The 14923-nt window shown below is 37.7% G+C and overlaps 3 protein-coding genes across 5 annotated transcripts; 2 read left to right on the forward strand and 1 right to left on the reverse strand.

Annotated features, from left to right (window-relative positions):
- Positions 1-21: 21 nt before the first annotated feature.
- Positions 22-5063, forward strand: LOC112168461 (cold-responsive protein kinase 1). 3 transcript variants are annotated; one of them, XM_024305580.2, is made up of 7 exons: positions 22-327; positions 1749-1899; positions 2312-2427; positions 2554-2764; positions 3116-3353; positions 3481-3631; positions 4424-5063. In XM_024305580.2, exons 2-7 carry the CDS (start codon positions 1830-1832, stop codon positions 4859-4861), a joined length of 1224 nt encoding a protein of 407 aa, XP_024161348.1. In that variant the 5' UTR covers positions 22-327; positions 1749-1829; the 3' UTR covers positions 4862-5063. The 3 variants fall into 3 exon arrangements, with proteins under 3 accessions (XP_024161348.1, XP_024161347.1, XP_024161349.1); XM_024305579.2 differs by having other exon boundaries at positions 23-327; positions 1757-1899; XM_024305581.2 differs by lacking the exon at positions 22-327 and adding an exon at positions 634-657 and having other exon boundaries at positions 1757-1899.
- Positions 5064-5836: 773 nt separating this feature from the next.
- On the forward strand, positions 5837-12705 carry LOC112168460. The gene is made up of 9 exons (XM_024305578.2): positions 5837-7049; positions 8077-8206; positions 9100-9590; positions 10329-10409; positions 10538-10642; positions 10847-10960; positions 11087-11170; positions 11553-11624; positions 11866-12705. Exons 1-9 carry the CDS (start codon positions 6729-6731, stop codon positions 12130-12132), a joined length of 1665 nt encoding a protein of 554 aa, XP_024161346.1. The 5' UTR covers positions 5837-6728; the 3' UTR covers positions 12133-12705.
- On the reverse strand, positions 12660-14767 carry LOC112168462 (release factor glutamine methyltransferase). The gene is made up of 3 exons (XM_024305582.2): positions 14034-14767; positions 13225-13470; positions 12660-12907 (listed from the first exon to the last, which is right to left on the reverse strand). Exons 1-3 carry the CDS (start codon positions 14730-14732, stop codon positions 12776-12778), a joined length of 1077 nt encoding a protein of 358 aa, XP_024161350.2. The 5' UTR covers positions 14733-14767; the 3' UTR covers positions 12660-12775.
- Between the last annotated feature and the right edge of the window lie 156 nt (positions 14768-14923).

The raw sequence follows: 14923 nt of genomic DNA on the forward strand, positions 1-14923 counted from the left end.
ATTATTAGTGGTGTGGGGTTTGTATGTATAAGCCTTTTTGGCTAGTTTGAGAAGTGAGTTAAGAGTACCAGACGCAGAAAATTCAAAGGGGGCGTTCGCATACATTAGTAGACTTTGCCAAGACTTACCAAGAAGCTACTTGGTTCCGTTTCACATCAACTCACAAAACCCAAATATTGTTGCACCCAAAACCCACGTATTTATTTTCATTTCTATTTCTTCAAAGGCCACACTACTCTCTCTTTTTTTTTTTTTTCCAGCAAGAAGCCATTTTCCGGCAAGAAGCCAAGAACAACTACTGGTCTTTCATTCCCTGAGCCACCTGAGGTGATTTTCTCTTCTGGGTCTTTTACAAGTTTCCTCCTTTCTTTCTTTAGAACCGTGATGCTTCCCTTGGCTGGCTTAAAGCTTCTGTCTTTTGTTTGTTTTGGATAAGACTGCTGATTCAAGTAGAGATTTTTGTGTTGTTCATGATGGTCTTGATTCATGATCTATTATGGTTTGTGTTTTGTTTTGTTGAATGTTGGGACTTTTTGAGTGATTTGGTGAATTCAATACCGAATGGAACAAACCCTCATGATGAATCTTCTTCCTGATTGGTCTTTCATGCTGTCAATATCATCAAACAGCAAGATTTGCTGATTTCAATTTGCATAGGTTCGGTCATTTCCAATGACGATGGAATTCCGATTCTTGCTTGTTTGTGTGTTTTACTGCACTGCAAATAATTGAGAGGAAAAATCAAGCTTGAACTAGAGTCAATAGGCTTGAAATACCGGTGCATTTATTCGTTCCTGTCAACTCCTTGTAGTAGTAGATAGTTTGAACTTGAAAGATTAGTCGTAAATTCGTGAGCCACAATTTCATCTTGTTTTGCGTCTTATGCTCTTGTGGTAACTCGTACTTAATCTGTATGCTCTTGTGGTAACTCGTACTTAATCTGTATGCTCTTGTGGTAACTCATACTTAATCTGTATGCTCTTGTGGTAACTCGTACTTAATCTGTATGCTCTTGTGGTAACTCATACTTAATCTGTATGCTCTTGTGGTAACTCGTACTTAATCTGTATGCTCTTGTGGTAACTCGTACTTAATCTGAATAGATGGATGAACTCTAGTTTCTATACAAGCATGAAATGTACTAGTTCAAACTTGCTAATCAGTGTAGTTAGCATTGCTAAACAGTCTGTAACATAAATGACAATCCACAAGTAGTTGAAAGAGTCTATATTTGGTATAATCTTTTCTCTTGGCACTCTAAACCTGGCTGAGAATAAAGTAGTGATCATAATTTTTGTTTAGTTTAGAGAGGGGAGAGCTCTCAAGTCAAGACTCGAGAGCGTTCCTGATAGGTTGCATGCTAATTGCTGTTTCAACTTTAAACAAGTTGCAATACTGGTGAACATTTCTTTTAAAAGGAATTAATTTTCGGTAATATGTATCAGTTAACATTAGCATGTCTGAATAAAAAACAAAAAATGTCACTGAATAATACATAATGCGATTGAATAAATAGTCTAATTGCACTTTAGTAACTCCAAGCTCCACCCAGATTTTAGATTGCTTACGTCTCTGATTTTATGCACATAATATTAGGTTTTGATTGTTATCCTGGCCTAGTTTTAATTTTGATATGGTTTGGAGTTGGTTCAGGATCTGGAGAAACCAGTGACATTTTCTTAAATGTACCGTTTACTGAAATCTTTTCATATTTAGTTCCCTAAACACACATGCTCACAATGATGCAGTTTTGCAGGCCTTGAAGCGGCTTTGTTTAAACACTTGTAGACATTTGACCTTGAAAACGTGGTCGCTGGTGTATCACAGTTATGAGTTGTTTATCCTTCATACTCGGTAGAAAGGACTCATCAAGAAAACTTGGGTTTGAAGTTGATGACGGTAGGCTGCAACTTTGATCATAGTAATAATGGAGGAGCTTGATAATCTCTCTGGAGATATTATTCCTACACAATACTTTCAATTTGAGATCAATGCTAGAGACACCATAGGTCTTCCCAAAATGTTTTTCACGAAATTGTGTGGCGAAGGACGTTATTAATATTTTGAGTGAGACATAAAATGAACAAATGAAATGCTAGTTTAATTATGCAACAAATCAGATTGGCATGCATATTTTGAAATTTGTTTTGGTGTCTGTAGCATTGATCTTATCAAAATGCTTGCTTATTTTTGAGATCATATACCTAAACTAAGTAAATAGAAGACTCTTCTCTTGACATGATATCTCAAGTCCCAAAGTTGCCTTGTGTCTACCCCTATAAGAATCTGAACAAGTTTTCTCTGTCAACAGAACTTTCTGGCATTCATGATGTTAAACTATACACGTATAGAGAGTTGAAGTTGGTGACTGAAGATTTTGATATAGCGAATAAAATCGGGGAAGGTGGTTTTGGTTCTGTCTATAAGGTAACTGCAAATTTTCTGTTTTTACATATTTTTCAGTATATTGCTTGTCTTATCAGTGTTGTATATGGTATAGTAGTGGAAAAGATTATTTCTCACTCTAATTGAATTGCTGTTCTGGAAAACCAGGGACGACTTAAAGATGGAAATCTTGCTGCTATAAAAGTTCTTTCAGCTGAATCAAGACAAGGGGTGAAGGAGTTTTTGACTGAGATAGATGTGATCTCAAAAATAGAGCATGAAAATCTAGTTAAGCTCTATGGCTGTTGTATAGAAGGGGACCAGAGAATTTTGGTCTACAACTACCTCGAGAATAATAGTCTTGCACAAACTCTTCTTGGTAAGTATATAACTTTGTCCATCAGCTTAAATTCCTTGTTGGTGTTTACAAGTGTCTGAGTTTGTGTACGTGTGTGGTTTTGATATATACATATATAATATGTGTGTGTGTGTGGGGCCTGCGTGCTCTCTACTGTGAGGATCAGTTCTGAATCTTCTGAGGCAATGATGCTGACAATTTTCAGGAATAGTTTTATGAATGTAGTTCTATATTCTTGCCTTATAATTATGAATGCCAACAGTTATCTAAGATCTAGTGATCTGTCATTTTCCATTAGAATTGAAATCAGTCGTTGTCTAATATTATTATTTTTTATTCGGGAAACTTATGTTCTTAGATGGTTTGTTACAGGTGGAGGTTTCAGTAATATCCAGTTTAATTGGCGAACACGGCGTGGAATATGTATCGGAATTGCATGTGGGCTTGCGTTCCTTCATGAGGATGTACGTCCACATATTATTCACAGGGATATCAAAGCCAGCAATATTCTCCTTGATAAAGACCTAATGCCTAAAATTTCAGATTTTGGCCTTGCAAAACTTATCCCGGCCAACGTGACTCATGTTAGCACACGAGTGGCAGGAACAATGTAAGTTGTGATGCTTTGATAAGCTCATAGAACACTCAGTTCTTGCATTATCATACTTCGATAAGCTCACATTAAATTTCTCTCTGTCCAAATATTTACCCTTGTAATTTTATGTTTGTGGTTTTAGAGGTTATCTGGCGCCAGAATACGCAATACGAGGGCAATTGACGAGGAAAGCAGATGTTTATAGTTTTGGGGTACTCCTTGTGGAAATAGTCAGTGGCAGATGCAATACTAATACACTACTACCCATTGAGGAACAGTATCTGCTTGAAAGGGTATGGATTTTAGTTTTGCTGTTTTTACAATATATTCTTTCCTGAAAAAAAATAAAAATAATAATAGGTGGTGAAGGTGTAATATCTGATCTTTGTAGAAGCTACTGCTTTGTTATTTCCCAGTTAGAAAAACCTTTTATTTCTTAAATTAAGTCAAAGAGCAACGCCATTAAAGGCTGAAATGATCAGAGTAATTCATGAAACTGGTAAACCTAAACCTCTGTTATTGGACATAGGTGTAATATCTGATCTTTGTAGAAGCTACTGCTTTGTTATTTCCCAGTTAAAAAAACCTTTTATTTCTTAAATTAAGTCAAAGAGCAACGCCATTAAAGGCTGAAATGAGCAGAGTAATTCAAGAAACTGGTAAACCTAAACTTTTGTTCTTGGACATACTGGACCTACACTGATGAGGCTTCTGAAGTTTTAAACTTCATTTCCCTTCACATTGTTTGTTGAGGATGCCGGTAAACTTTGTCAGTTGCATTTTTAAAGTCTGGAATCTCTTAAATATTAGAAAAGTGATTTCATAGAGTTATATTGTATGTATAGTATAGGCGCCAATTCTGGATGTGGAAATCAGATTGATAAGATAATATTTTGAAGAGGTGGTGAAGAAAAAATGGAATGGGGGGAGTCATACGTAACTTTTGGAGACTTTGCCTTGGTTTTCATTTATGCCATGTTGACTACCAAAAATCATTTTGGATGGCTTGTTTATATAGAGTTTCTGCAGATGACATATCATTTACTTTAGGCACTGTTGGTAATAATTGCATTCTTCTATTGCAGACATGGAATCTCTATGAACGCAGGGAGCTGGTTGGTCTGGTAGACACAGCATTGAACGGGGATTTTGATGCTGAGGAGGCTTGTAGATTCTTAAAGATTGGTCTTCTCTGCACACAAGACACTCCGAAGCTCAGACCATCCATGTCAACTGTGGTGAAGATGCTAAAGGGTCAGAAGGAAATCGACGATACTAAGATAACAAAGCCAGGCTTGATATCTGATTTCATGGATCTCAAAATACGAAGCCAACCGAATGGTAAGAAGCCTAGTGAAAAGACCACTGCTTCGTCCTACAATGAGTCCTCTGGTTCAGACAACCCGGACAATTCAAACCTGTCATCAGAAACCTCAGCTGCTGCTACTTCCACTTTCATCACAAACTTGTCGTTTGAAACCATGCCTCCGGGTACTACAACCTTCAGCTTCAAAACCATATGAACTGAGCGGTTACAGAATGTGTCGATTTGATTTATTCTTATATATAGGGTTTTGCGGCTTCTTGTAAATTGTATAATTATGTTTCTTTTTTCCTCTTTTTTTTTCTTTTTTCTTTCCATACTACACCTTCCTAGCTGGAGGTACTCCAATGTAAATGGATCATACTTGGTAATTCAGAGAAATTTTTCCTGGCTTCAATGTCTTTCCGGCACCACAGTAGTACAGTCATCTTCTCGAAATGTATCTAATGTGTTTTATGGACTATATTTACCATTGCAATTAGGGTGCTGTGGTGGACCGTAATGATTTCCATCATTGTTGTATCTTGACTTGCTAACACATTGCTTAGAGCATCTTGATTTCATCAGCCTTGTATCTTGACTTGGTAACATATTGCTTTTATAAGCACAAACAATCTTTTCCTTGTGCCTTCATATGTTCCATCTAGTAGTCAATCAATTCTTAAATTGAAAGGTTATAGTCACACCTCTCAAGTTGTTAACTCACCAACTTTCTATAGTATCCTATGATCTTTAGCTCTCATTGAAAGCCACCACACTCGATAGTCATTTGGTTTGACATCGTCACTTGAATCTTTGATTTTGAGTCCACGTAAAATTGGGTTCGCAAAGAGACTTGCCCGGCGGCAATACTAGAACGCCGATGAGGCCTAGAGGGAAGGGGGTGTGACTAACAATTAGGTCATTTAGGTGTGACCACCACCTCTCTTCCTAGACAGAGACACAAATGTATGGCTATAATCAATCTAGTTGTTTGTTGTGTGTACGCATTACACTAAATTGCCTATCAACATCACACTTATCCAGTATTGACAAAAAGAAGGTAAAGCAATAAAGTGGCAAAACCAATAGTTGGTGGTGACTTATATCTATGATTGGTATGTGGATTTAAAACATGGGGGTAGCGGCAGTTTAGAATCACTAAAAAACCCAACCAACATTTCTATATATTCTCATGGGTGTTCTTCATTTCCCTTTTTTTGTTTTCTATTAACCATTAGGTTATATCACTTGCAAAAAAAGATAGGACCCACTTCAAAAGCTCAAAGAATCCAACCCCAATCCACAAAGTGACAAAGCCAGAGCCAGAGCCAGAGCCCAACTCTACTCCGCTCCCCTCTTCTTCTTCTTCCCCCTTCACCTTTTCCCAACTTTCCAACTTCTTTTTCACGAGCTATCCCTGCAAATAAAGCTAGGGTTTCTCTCTCTCTCTCTCTCTCTCTCCTTCTCTCTCTCTATCTCTCCTACTCCGAATCCATTAAAGCTTCAACCTTTAAGGCTTTGACCCCTCCTAACTCACCTGTCGGTGCTCCAATTCCTTCTCTCATTCCCCAAGTTCTCAACTTTCCACCACACCCAGATCATCTTCATCAAACCCATTTCACTTATTTTCAAAGAGACTGAGTCTGATAAGCTGCTATTGGTTTTGGGTATCGTTGTGGGTTCAATAGACATTCAGACATTGCAGTCAGAAAAGCACAGAGAAGAAGCATTATTTCTTAAAAGTGGAATCTTTGCATTATTTTTCCTACTTGTACTCCTTTAGCTTTAGTGCGTGTTTCTGTTGGCTTTTGCCCAAGCTTGCATGTGAAGCAATATCAAATGAGGACCGTGATTGAATTTTTGGGAGGTTGGGAGCTTCTAGATCTTGCTCTTAATCCGTGAATTCGAGCTAGGCTTTTTTTTTTTTTTGCTTTTGCAGCTTGGTATTATATCAGATCAGGGTTTTGTTTTTTCTCTGTTCTATGGACTACATTGATGGAATTCGGATTGGAATCCATGGTTGTAGATAGCAACATCTCTAGTAAGCAGTAATTGGTGTGTGTTGAATCAACGAGGCTGCAGTGATGGAGGATATAGGGCTATACAAGCAAGGCTTGAAATGGCTGCAGTCTCAGAAGCATGTTTATTTTAGATCGAAAACAGCTGTCAGTGGATATAGAGATAAAATGGGGGTGTTTGCAGAGCGGCATTGGCCGATGGTGTGCAGTGGGTGCTCCAGAATGGGGCGGCTGTTGCTCTTGTTGTTGTGTTATTGGAGGGACTGTGTTGTAAGAGGCTTTCGGTCATTTATGGGGTTTGGTTCTGCAGCTTTGCTTCTTATAATGTGGAGTTGCTTTCTCAGTTTGACTTCCATGTCTTGCTTGGTTTATGTGCTTCTCAGTATGGTATGATTTCTTCTCATTTCTTTTTGCCTCTTGATCTTTTAATTGTTTTTTTCTGCCACTGATTTGACTTCTGGTTTACCTAACAGTTGTATGTTATTTATCTTCTTTTCATTGTCCAATAAAAACTTTTTTAGGAGTTTAGTTTGATCATACAAATGGGGAAATGATAATTGGGTTGTCTCTGATTTCTGGGCTTTTCCGTACGTTTGGTTAATAGGTTCAATCATTTACCAAAGAAAGAAAGAAAAAGATAATTGGGTTGTACAAGGTGGAACTGATATGTGACAGCACCAAACCCATCAAAGAATGATAATTACTTTTAAAGTTCTAACACCTTGGAAGGATTTGATTGATATTTTGTATAGGGGGTTAGAAGTAATGTGAATCAGATGAGCAATTTATGATATAGGATATGCCTTTAGTTGGCCTCTGGGAAAGCACTAGTGGGGCCAACATTTGGTGGTTGATCTATGTGGATCCTTGAAATAGAGCCCGGGTCTCAACAGAATCCCAATTAGTAAAAAGCTGAGTAGTTTGGTTTCTGCAGAGATTTACACAATTATAAGAAATTCGATTTAACTTCTAATTCAACTGGAATATACTGTCTCGAAAGCTGAATCTTTTTGTATTATTTTGTTGTACATTGTGTTTCATTTGTAGTATATGGAATCATTTCCTCAAAATGAAATTCATCTATGTGTCAAATAATCTAGGAGATTAGTAACTCAATGTCGTCATATGAAGCAGCTTTATTTCAGGAAGATTTTCTTTAGGAGGCCAATGAGATACCACTTTTGGGATAACAGCATGTATAGGTCCTGCTCATTAGATTTACTCTTTAACTTTGTCGAACCTTCGTAGACTTATTGCCATAAATCCTGATATCAGGTGACAATATAGATAGCTATGAGGTGAGAGTAGTGGATTTTGAAACTCAAAAGTAGATACTTTACTTGAATAAGTAATATACATAAATGCAGAATACAGTTTGAAAAACTGCCACTTACAGTTGGGCCCAATATTTCAGGGAGCCGCTGGAGCTGCTGTTCATTACTTGGGATACACTCCCGGAATTTTTATTGTAGGGCTCTTCGCTATTCTGATCTTATGGATGTATGCTAACTTTTGGATAACAGGAACATTATTTATAGTTGGAGGTATGTTCGATTTCTTGTGAACCTTAAATTTAATTTCAGTAACATGATGCAATGGTGTTATCCTATTTAGTGTGTAATGTGTCTACCATTCTTTTCACTCTAGCTCTGTTGCCAATTTATTTATGTTGTATGAAGCATGCAAGCTAGATACTTACCACTCACCGGCTTAGCAAAAAGTGATGAACAGAAAACAGATTCTGGTCATCTATAGCTGACTGTTACTTGACCATCAATATGTATCCTTCTTTTTTCTTTTTGCTCTCCTCTTATCTTGGGTAGCGTGAGGAGTTTGTTTCCACGATACAGACCCCTTGACTATGGATTTTCTGCAAATTTTGTGGGGATTTTTCATGGAAAAGAAAGCACCTATATCTGTCTGGTGATTTTGGAAACCTTCTTTATGAGAAGTTTTTATTGCTTTTTCTTTAGGCTGCATAGGCGTGACATGTGCCTGAGAAAAACTTGCAGTATATCAATGGGCTAGCGGCCTGGGAGGGTGTGCATAGTAACTCTTTTTTCACTTGCTCAATACAAATTCCTGAACTCTTAGATTCACATAGAAAAATCTGAATATAGTTATATCTTCTCACAATAATAAATTTTTTAGGTGGCTAGTACATGCCCTTAGATAACCAGTTACATTCTGCTGATGGTTGGTGGTGAAGGTTCTATGGCAGATGGGAGACACAAGGCCTGAAATAAAAGATAAAAACCTTAAATTTCTCATAGATTTTATTTTTACTTTCGCCATTTAGTCATGTCTTATGTGCATTTGGTAATGTATTTGCATTTATTTTCATCTCTTTCATTCATAGTGTGTGCTGTCAATCCCGGATGACCTCAAGTGCTTTTCGCATGATGATAAACCTACTTCAAATTCTATGCAAATGCAGGTTATTTGTTCTCCCTTAATCATGCACGGTTGGTGGTCTTGATGGCAACTGTATATGCTATTTATTGTGTCAAAGTACAAGTTGGATGGCATGGGGTTCTGCTCGCAATAAACCTTGCCTTCTTCTCCAACGATGTATTAAATTATATTCTCCAATGGTGTGATAAGGTGACTGAGAGCCCACATTTTGAAGAGCAGAAACAATCGGAAGAAGTTATGGAAGATGACTTTTCTACAGAGTGTGATTACTCTATTCCTACTGATGAACCTGAAAAGGTGCACTCATGTAAATCATCGAGCAAGCCAGCTACTTCAGCTGTCATTAATATTGAGAAAGAATCCTGTTCTAGTAGTAAGGTGGTCAAAGAGGAAACAAGTTCAGCTGATGAGATGCAAAAAATACTAAGCAGTATTAATCATTATGAAGCACTGGGATTTCCTCGCCACCAGAAAATTGATGCTGCAACTTTGAAAAAGGAATACCGGAAGAAGGTGAATATTAAATTTCCTTTATTATTTCTCTTCTGATGGATTGAATGACTAATAAGATCTGTTTTCCTCCCTCTTTCTATGTACTAAATTTTATATAATTACTTGAGGGAGAGGAGGTACTTTAATCGCTTTGACTAAACTCTAGGACCATCTAGTAGTGACTAATGAAAATTTATTAGAATCTATGCACCGTCTTTTTATGAATATAATCATCCTCTAATCAGGTTCTTAAATAATGATTTATCAACTATCAGATATTGACAACTGGGCCACATGGGTCAGATGCATCTTAGTTGCCTAGATAATCTGATTTTACAGTTAAGAAAGAAGTCCCCATTAAGTATCTTATTACAGAATATTTACTTATAATGATAGTCTCCTACCATATAATTTGACATGCTATGGTATAGACTGTGAATCATGATTGTATGTATATTGCATTAGCCATTTAAACATTATTCTGTCTAATTTCTGGTTTTGTTTGACTTCTTAACAACACTGCATGCCATAAATGTACATGTAAAGGGACTAATCCTGAGCCTTTAGATATCTGTTCAACAATGAAGGTTAAAACACTTAAGATGAGAATGTGTGTTTACTTCTCAACCTAGTGATGCAGGAGTTGTTACTTGTTTTAGTACTCTCTCTTGTGGGGTCATTTATGGATATATTTATGAGCTGTTATTTAAAAGCTTACTAATCTCCTCTTTCTCAATTATTGCCTGTTAACTTGTATAGGCCATGCTTGTGCATCCTGATAAAAATATGGGAAGTGCACTAGCAAGTGAGTCATTTAAGAGACTTCAATGTGCATATGAGGTATGTGTAAATAATGCACTGTTTTTATTCTACTTTTGATTTTGATATAATTATCTAGTTATTACTTAGAGACGTTAATGTTTTCATTGTAATCCTGCTCTGCTACTCACAAAGGTATATGTTTTTAGGTTCTTTCGGATTCCATAAAGAAAAGAGATTATGATGAGCAATTGCGGAAGGAAGAATCAAAGACTAAAAGTGTGTGCCAGACCTCTTATGCTACTTCAGCTCAGGTTAGTGATGTTTGGTTGCGTGCTGGGCAAGTATGATGCATTTACAATATATAATGTCTGACTTGTCCTCTGGTATGAATACTCATTTCCATATATTAAAATTGTAGAGTTGCATTTGTAGGGTGTCTTATCTAATGTTAGTAAACGCTAGTTTCTGTAATTTGTCTGATCAAGATTGTGTCAATATACTTCTACTGTAAGCAGGACGGTCCAGGTTATTGTTCTGAAGAGTCGCGACGTATACAATGCACCAAGTGTGGAAATTCTCATATATGGGTGTGCACAAATAGAAGTAAGACCAAGGCTAGATGGTGTCAGGTCAGACATTATATTGTTATATTTTATTTTTTCAAATTTTAACACTGTTAAGTGTGCACTGTCTATCTTATCAACTTTTCAGTTTGTTGCATGAGATATAATTGTTTGGATCTGTTGTGGGACTAGGATTGCTGCCAATATCATCAAGCAAAGGATGGAGATGGATGGGTCGAGTACAAAGGATCCATAGTCTTTGATAGGCCTCAGAAGGTAGTTTTCTTGCAATAAGTGCTTTTCTTTTATGTTTCTGTATCTACTTCTTAGACCTCATGAGTTCTTAACCTTTCTCAAATTTCAATCAATTTTATTTTTCCTTTGTTTAGTAACTTGGGAAAGAATGATAATTTGGAAGGATGTAAGTTCAAGTAAACTCTCAATTGCATAGAGATGAGAGCCAGCTATCAATGATTCTTTTGAACGATTTTCACATGATTTCCCTGTTTCAATGTCTATAATGCATGTTCTAAGGAATTATTTTCAACTTCAATATAAAAAGATGCTTTATTGAATGGAATCGAATTATGATGAATTTCCTTCTTGCCAACACTGTACATATAAGCAATCCCTCTTATCTATGTTGAATATTTGGTAGGTGGAAATACCGCGAGCTTTTGTTTGTGCTGAGAGCAAAATCTTTGATGTGTCAGAATGGGCAATTTGTCAGGTCAGTGTTCGCAAGTGTGGCCTTGTTCTACATTATTCAGTGCAGTTTGAACAAAATACTTTCCAGAGTGGATTGGCCAATTAATTTATTGTAAAAAGTGATCCTGAAGTTGTCAGATTTTTGTAAATGGACGCTTAACTTGCCATTTAGAACATGCTGATCCTTTTCAGTACATAAGAAAGCACCTCGTAAGAGGAAGATCATGGTTTGACATCTTACAGCTTCAACTTCTTCCGTACAGGGAATGGCATGCAGGCCCAACACCCATCGGCCTAGTTTCCATGTAAACATGGTTGGTTTGGAGAAAACTCAAAGATCCCACTCAAGTAGATTCCCATGGGATTTGGATGCTGAAATGATGGATGAAGATGAAGAAGAATTTGAGGTGTGGCTTCAGCAAGCTCTGGCCTCGGGTCTCTTTTGTGAGTCCTCAAAACGCCGAAAAAGTTGGGCTCCATTCAAGTTTCATCAATTGGGGAAGAAGCAATGGCGAAGAACTTCGTGCTAATTAACTCTCCAAGGTTGTGCCAGAAAAACATCTGCACATCCCATTGAGAAAAGGATCGGACTATTCTGGAAGCAAATAGTGAGGATTGTCAAGATAAAGATTGGCAGCCTTGCTTACTTTGAGAGAGGTGGGTAGGTATCAAATTAAGAGAGGCAAATGGCTTGGTATCTTATGATCAAAAATGGATAGACCCTTTGTATCACTGCCCCAAAGACAGGCATAAGAGCTCAGGTTTTTGTTGCTTTTCTCAAGCATTTAACCCTTTGTGTTCAATCAATTTTGGTATATAATGCTTCCTACCCAAATGATGCAGCAAAATCCACCATCAACTGAGCCTTTTTGTACATATTCTTTTCTTAATAAAACTTCTTTCCACAGTAGAAACCAGAAAAAGTGGTGTGTGTGTGTGTGTGTAGTTTGCTTGTATAAGAGGGGATTTCAATTTTGATGATTCCGTTCTAAAAAGTTGTTTATATCCATTAGCCATTGGCTATTTTCAAGAAAACACAACATTTTCCAATTGTTCATATGATGCAAGCTTCTTTCAAATTGCATTCTATTTTAACTGGTGCAGACAGCAGACTGGATAACACTTTTGGATACTTCTTTTTATACTCTTGAAAGCCAATACAGGAATCTGGAGTTATTTATGGAATCCGGTAACAAATCTATGAATACCCGCAAAATCAGGAATTATACTCAAATTACAAAAGCTGCCTCTAGCCTCATTTTCCATGTACTCCACAAGATACTTGCACTGCTTCTCACCATTTGTCTGCAACAAAGAGCAAGTGGAATAGAGGTTAGAAAAATGAGTCAATTTACCAATTACAAACTAGTGGAAACAACAATACATTTAGCCAGATCTTGCACAAGAAACACCTTATAGTCACCAAGTTAGAGCAGTAGGTGTCTCAGCTTCACCAAGAACCTGTATTTATCTCTAAAGTTCTATTACACTATCTCATTTACAGAATACTTGATCATTAACCAACTATATCGCTGTGCAACTTCAGCTGATTTCATTCAAGTACTGTTATTAACTAATCATACTCAGCTAATTAAAACTTTCAGAGAACAAAGAATAGATACCTCAAAAGCAAAAAATCCACCAGGTTTCAAAATGGAAGCAGCCCCTTTGCAAAGATGTAAGAGATCATCCATGCCATCAACACCGCCATCCAGTGCAACTCTGGGTTCATGTCTTCCAACTTCAGCTTGTAGCCCCGAGATATTGTCACTTGGTATGTACGGTGGATTACTTACGAACCCCGCAAGTTTACCTTCCACATCCTTTAATGGGTCAAACCAAGATCCTTTCCTTAGCTCCACTACATCCTGATTAGCACATTAAGAAGGAGCTTGAGGGCAGAACAACATAGAAAACTTTGAAAGTAGTAAAATGGATATGAAAGTTCATATATTGGAAAACTACATCTCCAAGTCACCTGGCAATCAATATGTTTGTATCATTCTTCATGAAAAAAAATCAGAAGCATACATTACCAAACAGCTATAGCTAAATAAAGTGTGTAATTGCACTATCTTCTTAAAAAGCCCACATGTGCCAGTTCATAAGATCCCAAAGATCCAGATAAAGAAATTTATCGTCTTTTTTTTAAGTGTGTATTCGAGCCTAGAGCTGAACCTAATAGCGAATACCAAGGTGATAAAGCTCGACTCTTTTTCTTGCATTTTCATTCAACAACTCATATCAGCAAACATTCTCATTCCCCAAAACTAATCCAATGCATTACAAAGCTATAACCCTAGCATTCTCTATCTACCTCAACACAACTTCAAAACACAGCATAGCATGTCAACTCAACTACAACCATGTCATTTTCGCAATCCAAATGTCCCAACTCTTCTAACCTATAAGCACAATGCCAAACACTAACCTGCAAACCATACCTCTCCACATTAAACCCCGCAACCGAAATCGCAGTGGGACTCAAATCAGTTGCAATGACTCTGCCACCACCAGTCCCCAAAACCCTGGCAATCCCAATAGCAATAGCCCCACTCCCAGTCCCCAAATCTGCCCACAAACCCTCTCGTAAACCCTCCTCACCCTTCACCACATCACCCACCAAATCCACAATGAGCTCAGTCTCCGGCCTCGGAATCAAAACCCCTTCTTGAACACACAGCACCAGCTCCCTCCAATGCTCGCACCCAACAATGTACTGAAAGGGCTTCCTCTCTTCAATCCTCTGCTTCCACAACAAGTACAGCTCCTCCAGACTCACTCTCAATCTAATCTTTCTTTGACCATTTTCGATTCCTTGTTGAACTGCGTCGTCTACGAGCCAGTTGAGCTCTCTGAGCAAAAGGGTCGAGTCGGGGCCGTTGTCTGAGTTGGCGAAGGTCGACCCAACTGAGGAAGCGAGGGTTTTGGCCCAGTCCTGCCATTGCTGGAGGTCTGAGGAGGTGGCTGAGTGAATGGGTGGTCTCAGAAAGAGAGGGGTTTGGGGTTTTAGAGAAATGGGTGGTGGTGGTGGTGATGGTGAAGAAGAGCAAAGAGAGCGACGGAGGGGAGTAGACGCAAGGGAGGGTTTAAGGAAGGTTGAGAGTTTTGGAGTGAGGCTTAGCTTCATCTTTCGTACTGGTGAACAAAACTTGCAGGATGGGCTTCCTATTATACCCACCTCCATTTTATTTTATTTATTTAACTATAATCCTATATATTTCAAAATAATTATAGCATCTCCCTTTCAAAACACCACACTACCCTAACAATATAGCATTTTTTTTTTCTTTTGAAATAGGTATGGAACCAAATCAAGCC

This window comes from Rosa chinensis, chromosome 5, assembly GCF_002994745.2.
Source record: "Rosa chinensis cultivar Old Blush chromosome 5, RchiOBHm-V2, whole genome shotgun sequence".
In the NCBI taxonomy this organism is placed as follows: domain Eukaryota; kingdom Viridiplantae; phylum Streptophyta; class Magnoliopsida; order Rosales; family Rosaceae; genus Rosa; species Rosa chinensis.

Coding starts and splice junctions, on each gene's coding strand:
- LOC112168462 (XM_024305582.2), bottom strand. CDS start 14,732: ATGAAGCTAAGCCTCACTCCAAAACTCTCAACCTTCCTTAAACCCTCC. Junction 13,471..14,033: donor TGGAGAGGTATGGTTTGCAG/GTTAGTGTTTGG, acceptor TGTGCTAATCAG/GATGTAGTGGAGCTAAGGAA. Junction 12,908..13,224: donor GTGGATTTTTTGCTTTTGAG/GTATCTATTCTT, acceptor TCTTTGTTGCAG/ACAAATGGTGAGAAGCAGTG.
- LOC112168461 (XM_024305580.2), top strand. CDS start 1,830: ATGAGTTGTTTATCCTTCATACTCGGTAGAAAGGACTCATCAAGAAAA. Junction 2,765..3,115: donor TCTTGCACAAACTCTTCTTG/GTAAGTATATAA, acceptor GGTTTGTTACAG/GTGGAGGTTTCAGTAATATC. Junction 3,354..3,480: donor ACACGAGTGGCAGGAACAAT/GTAAGTTGTGAT, acceptor TTGTGGTTTTAG/AGGTTATCTGGCGCCAGAAT.
- LOC112168460 (XM_024305578.2), top strand. CDS start 6,729: ATGGAGGATATAGGGCTATACAAGCAAGGCTTGAAATGGCTGCAGTCT. Junction 10,410..10,537: donor GACTTCAATGTGCATATGAG/GTATGTGTAAAT, acceptor ATATGTTTTTAG/GTTCTTTCGGATTCCATAAA. Junction 10,961..11,086: donor CCAAGGCTAGATGGTGTCAG/GTCAGACATTAT, acceptor TTGTGGGACTAG/GATTGCTGCCAATATCATCA.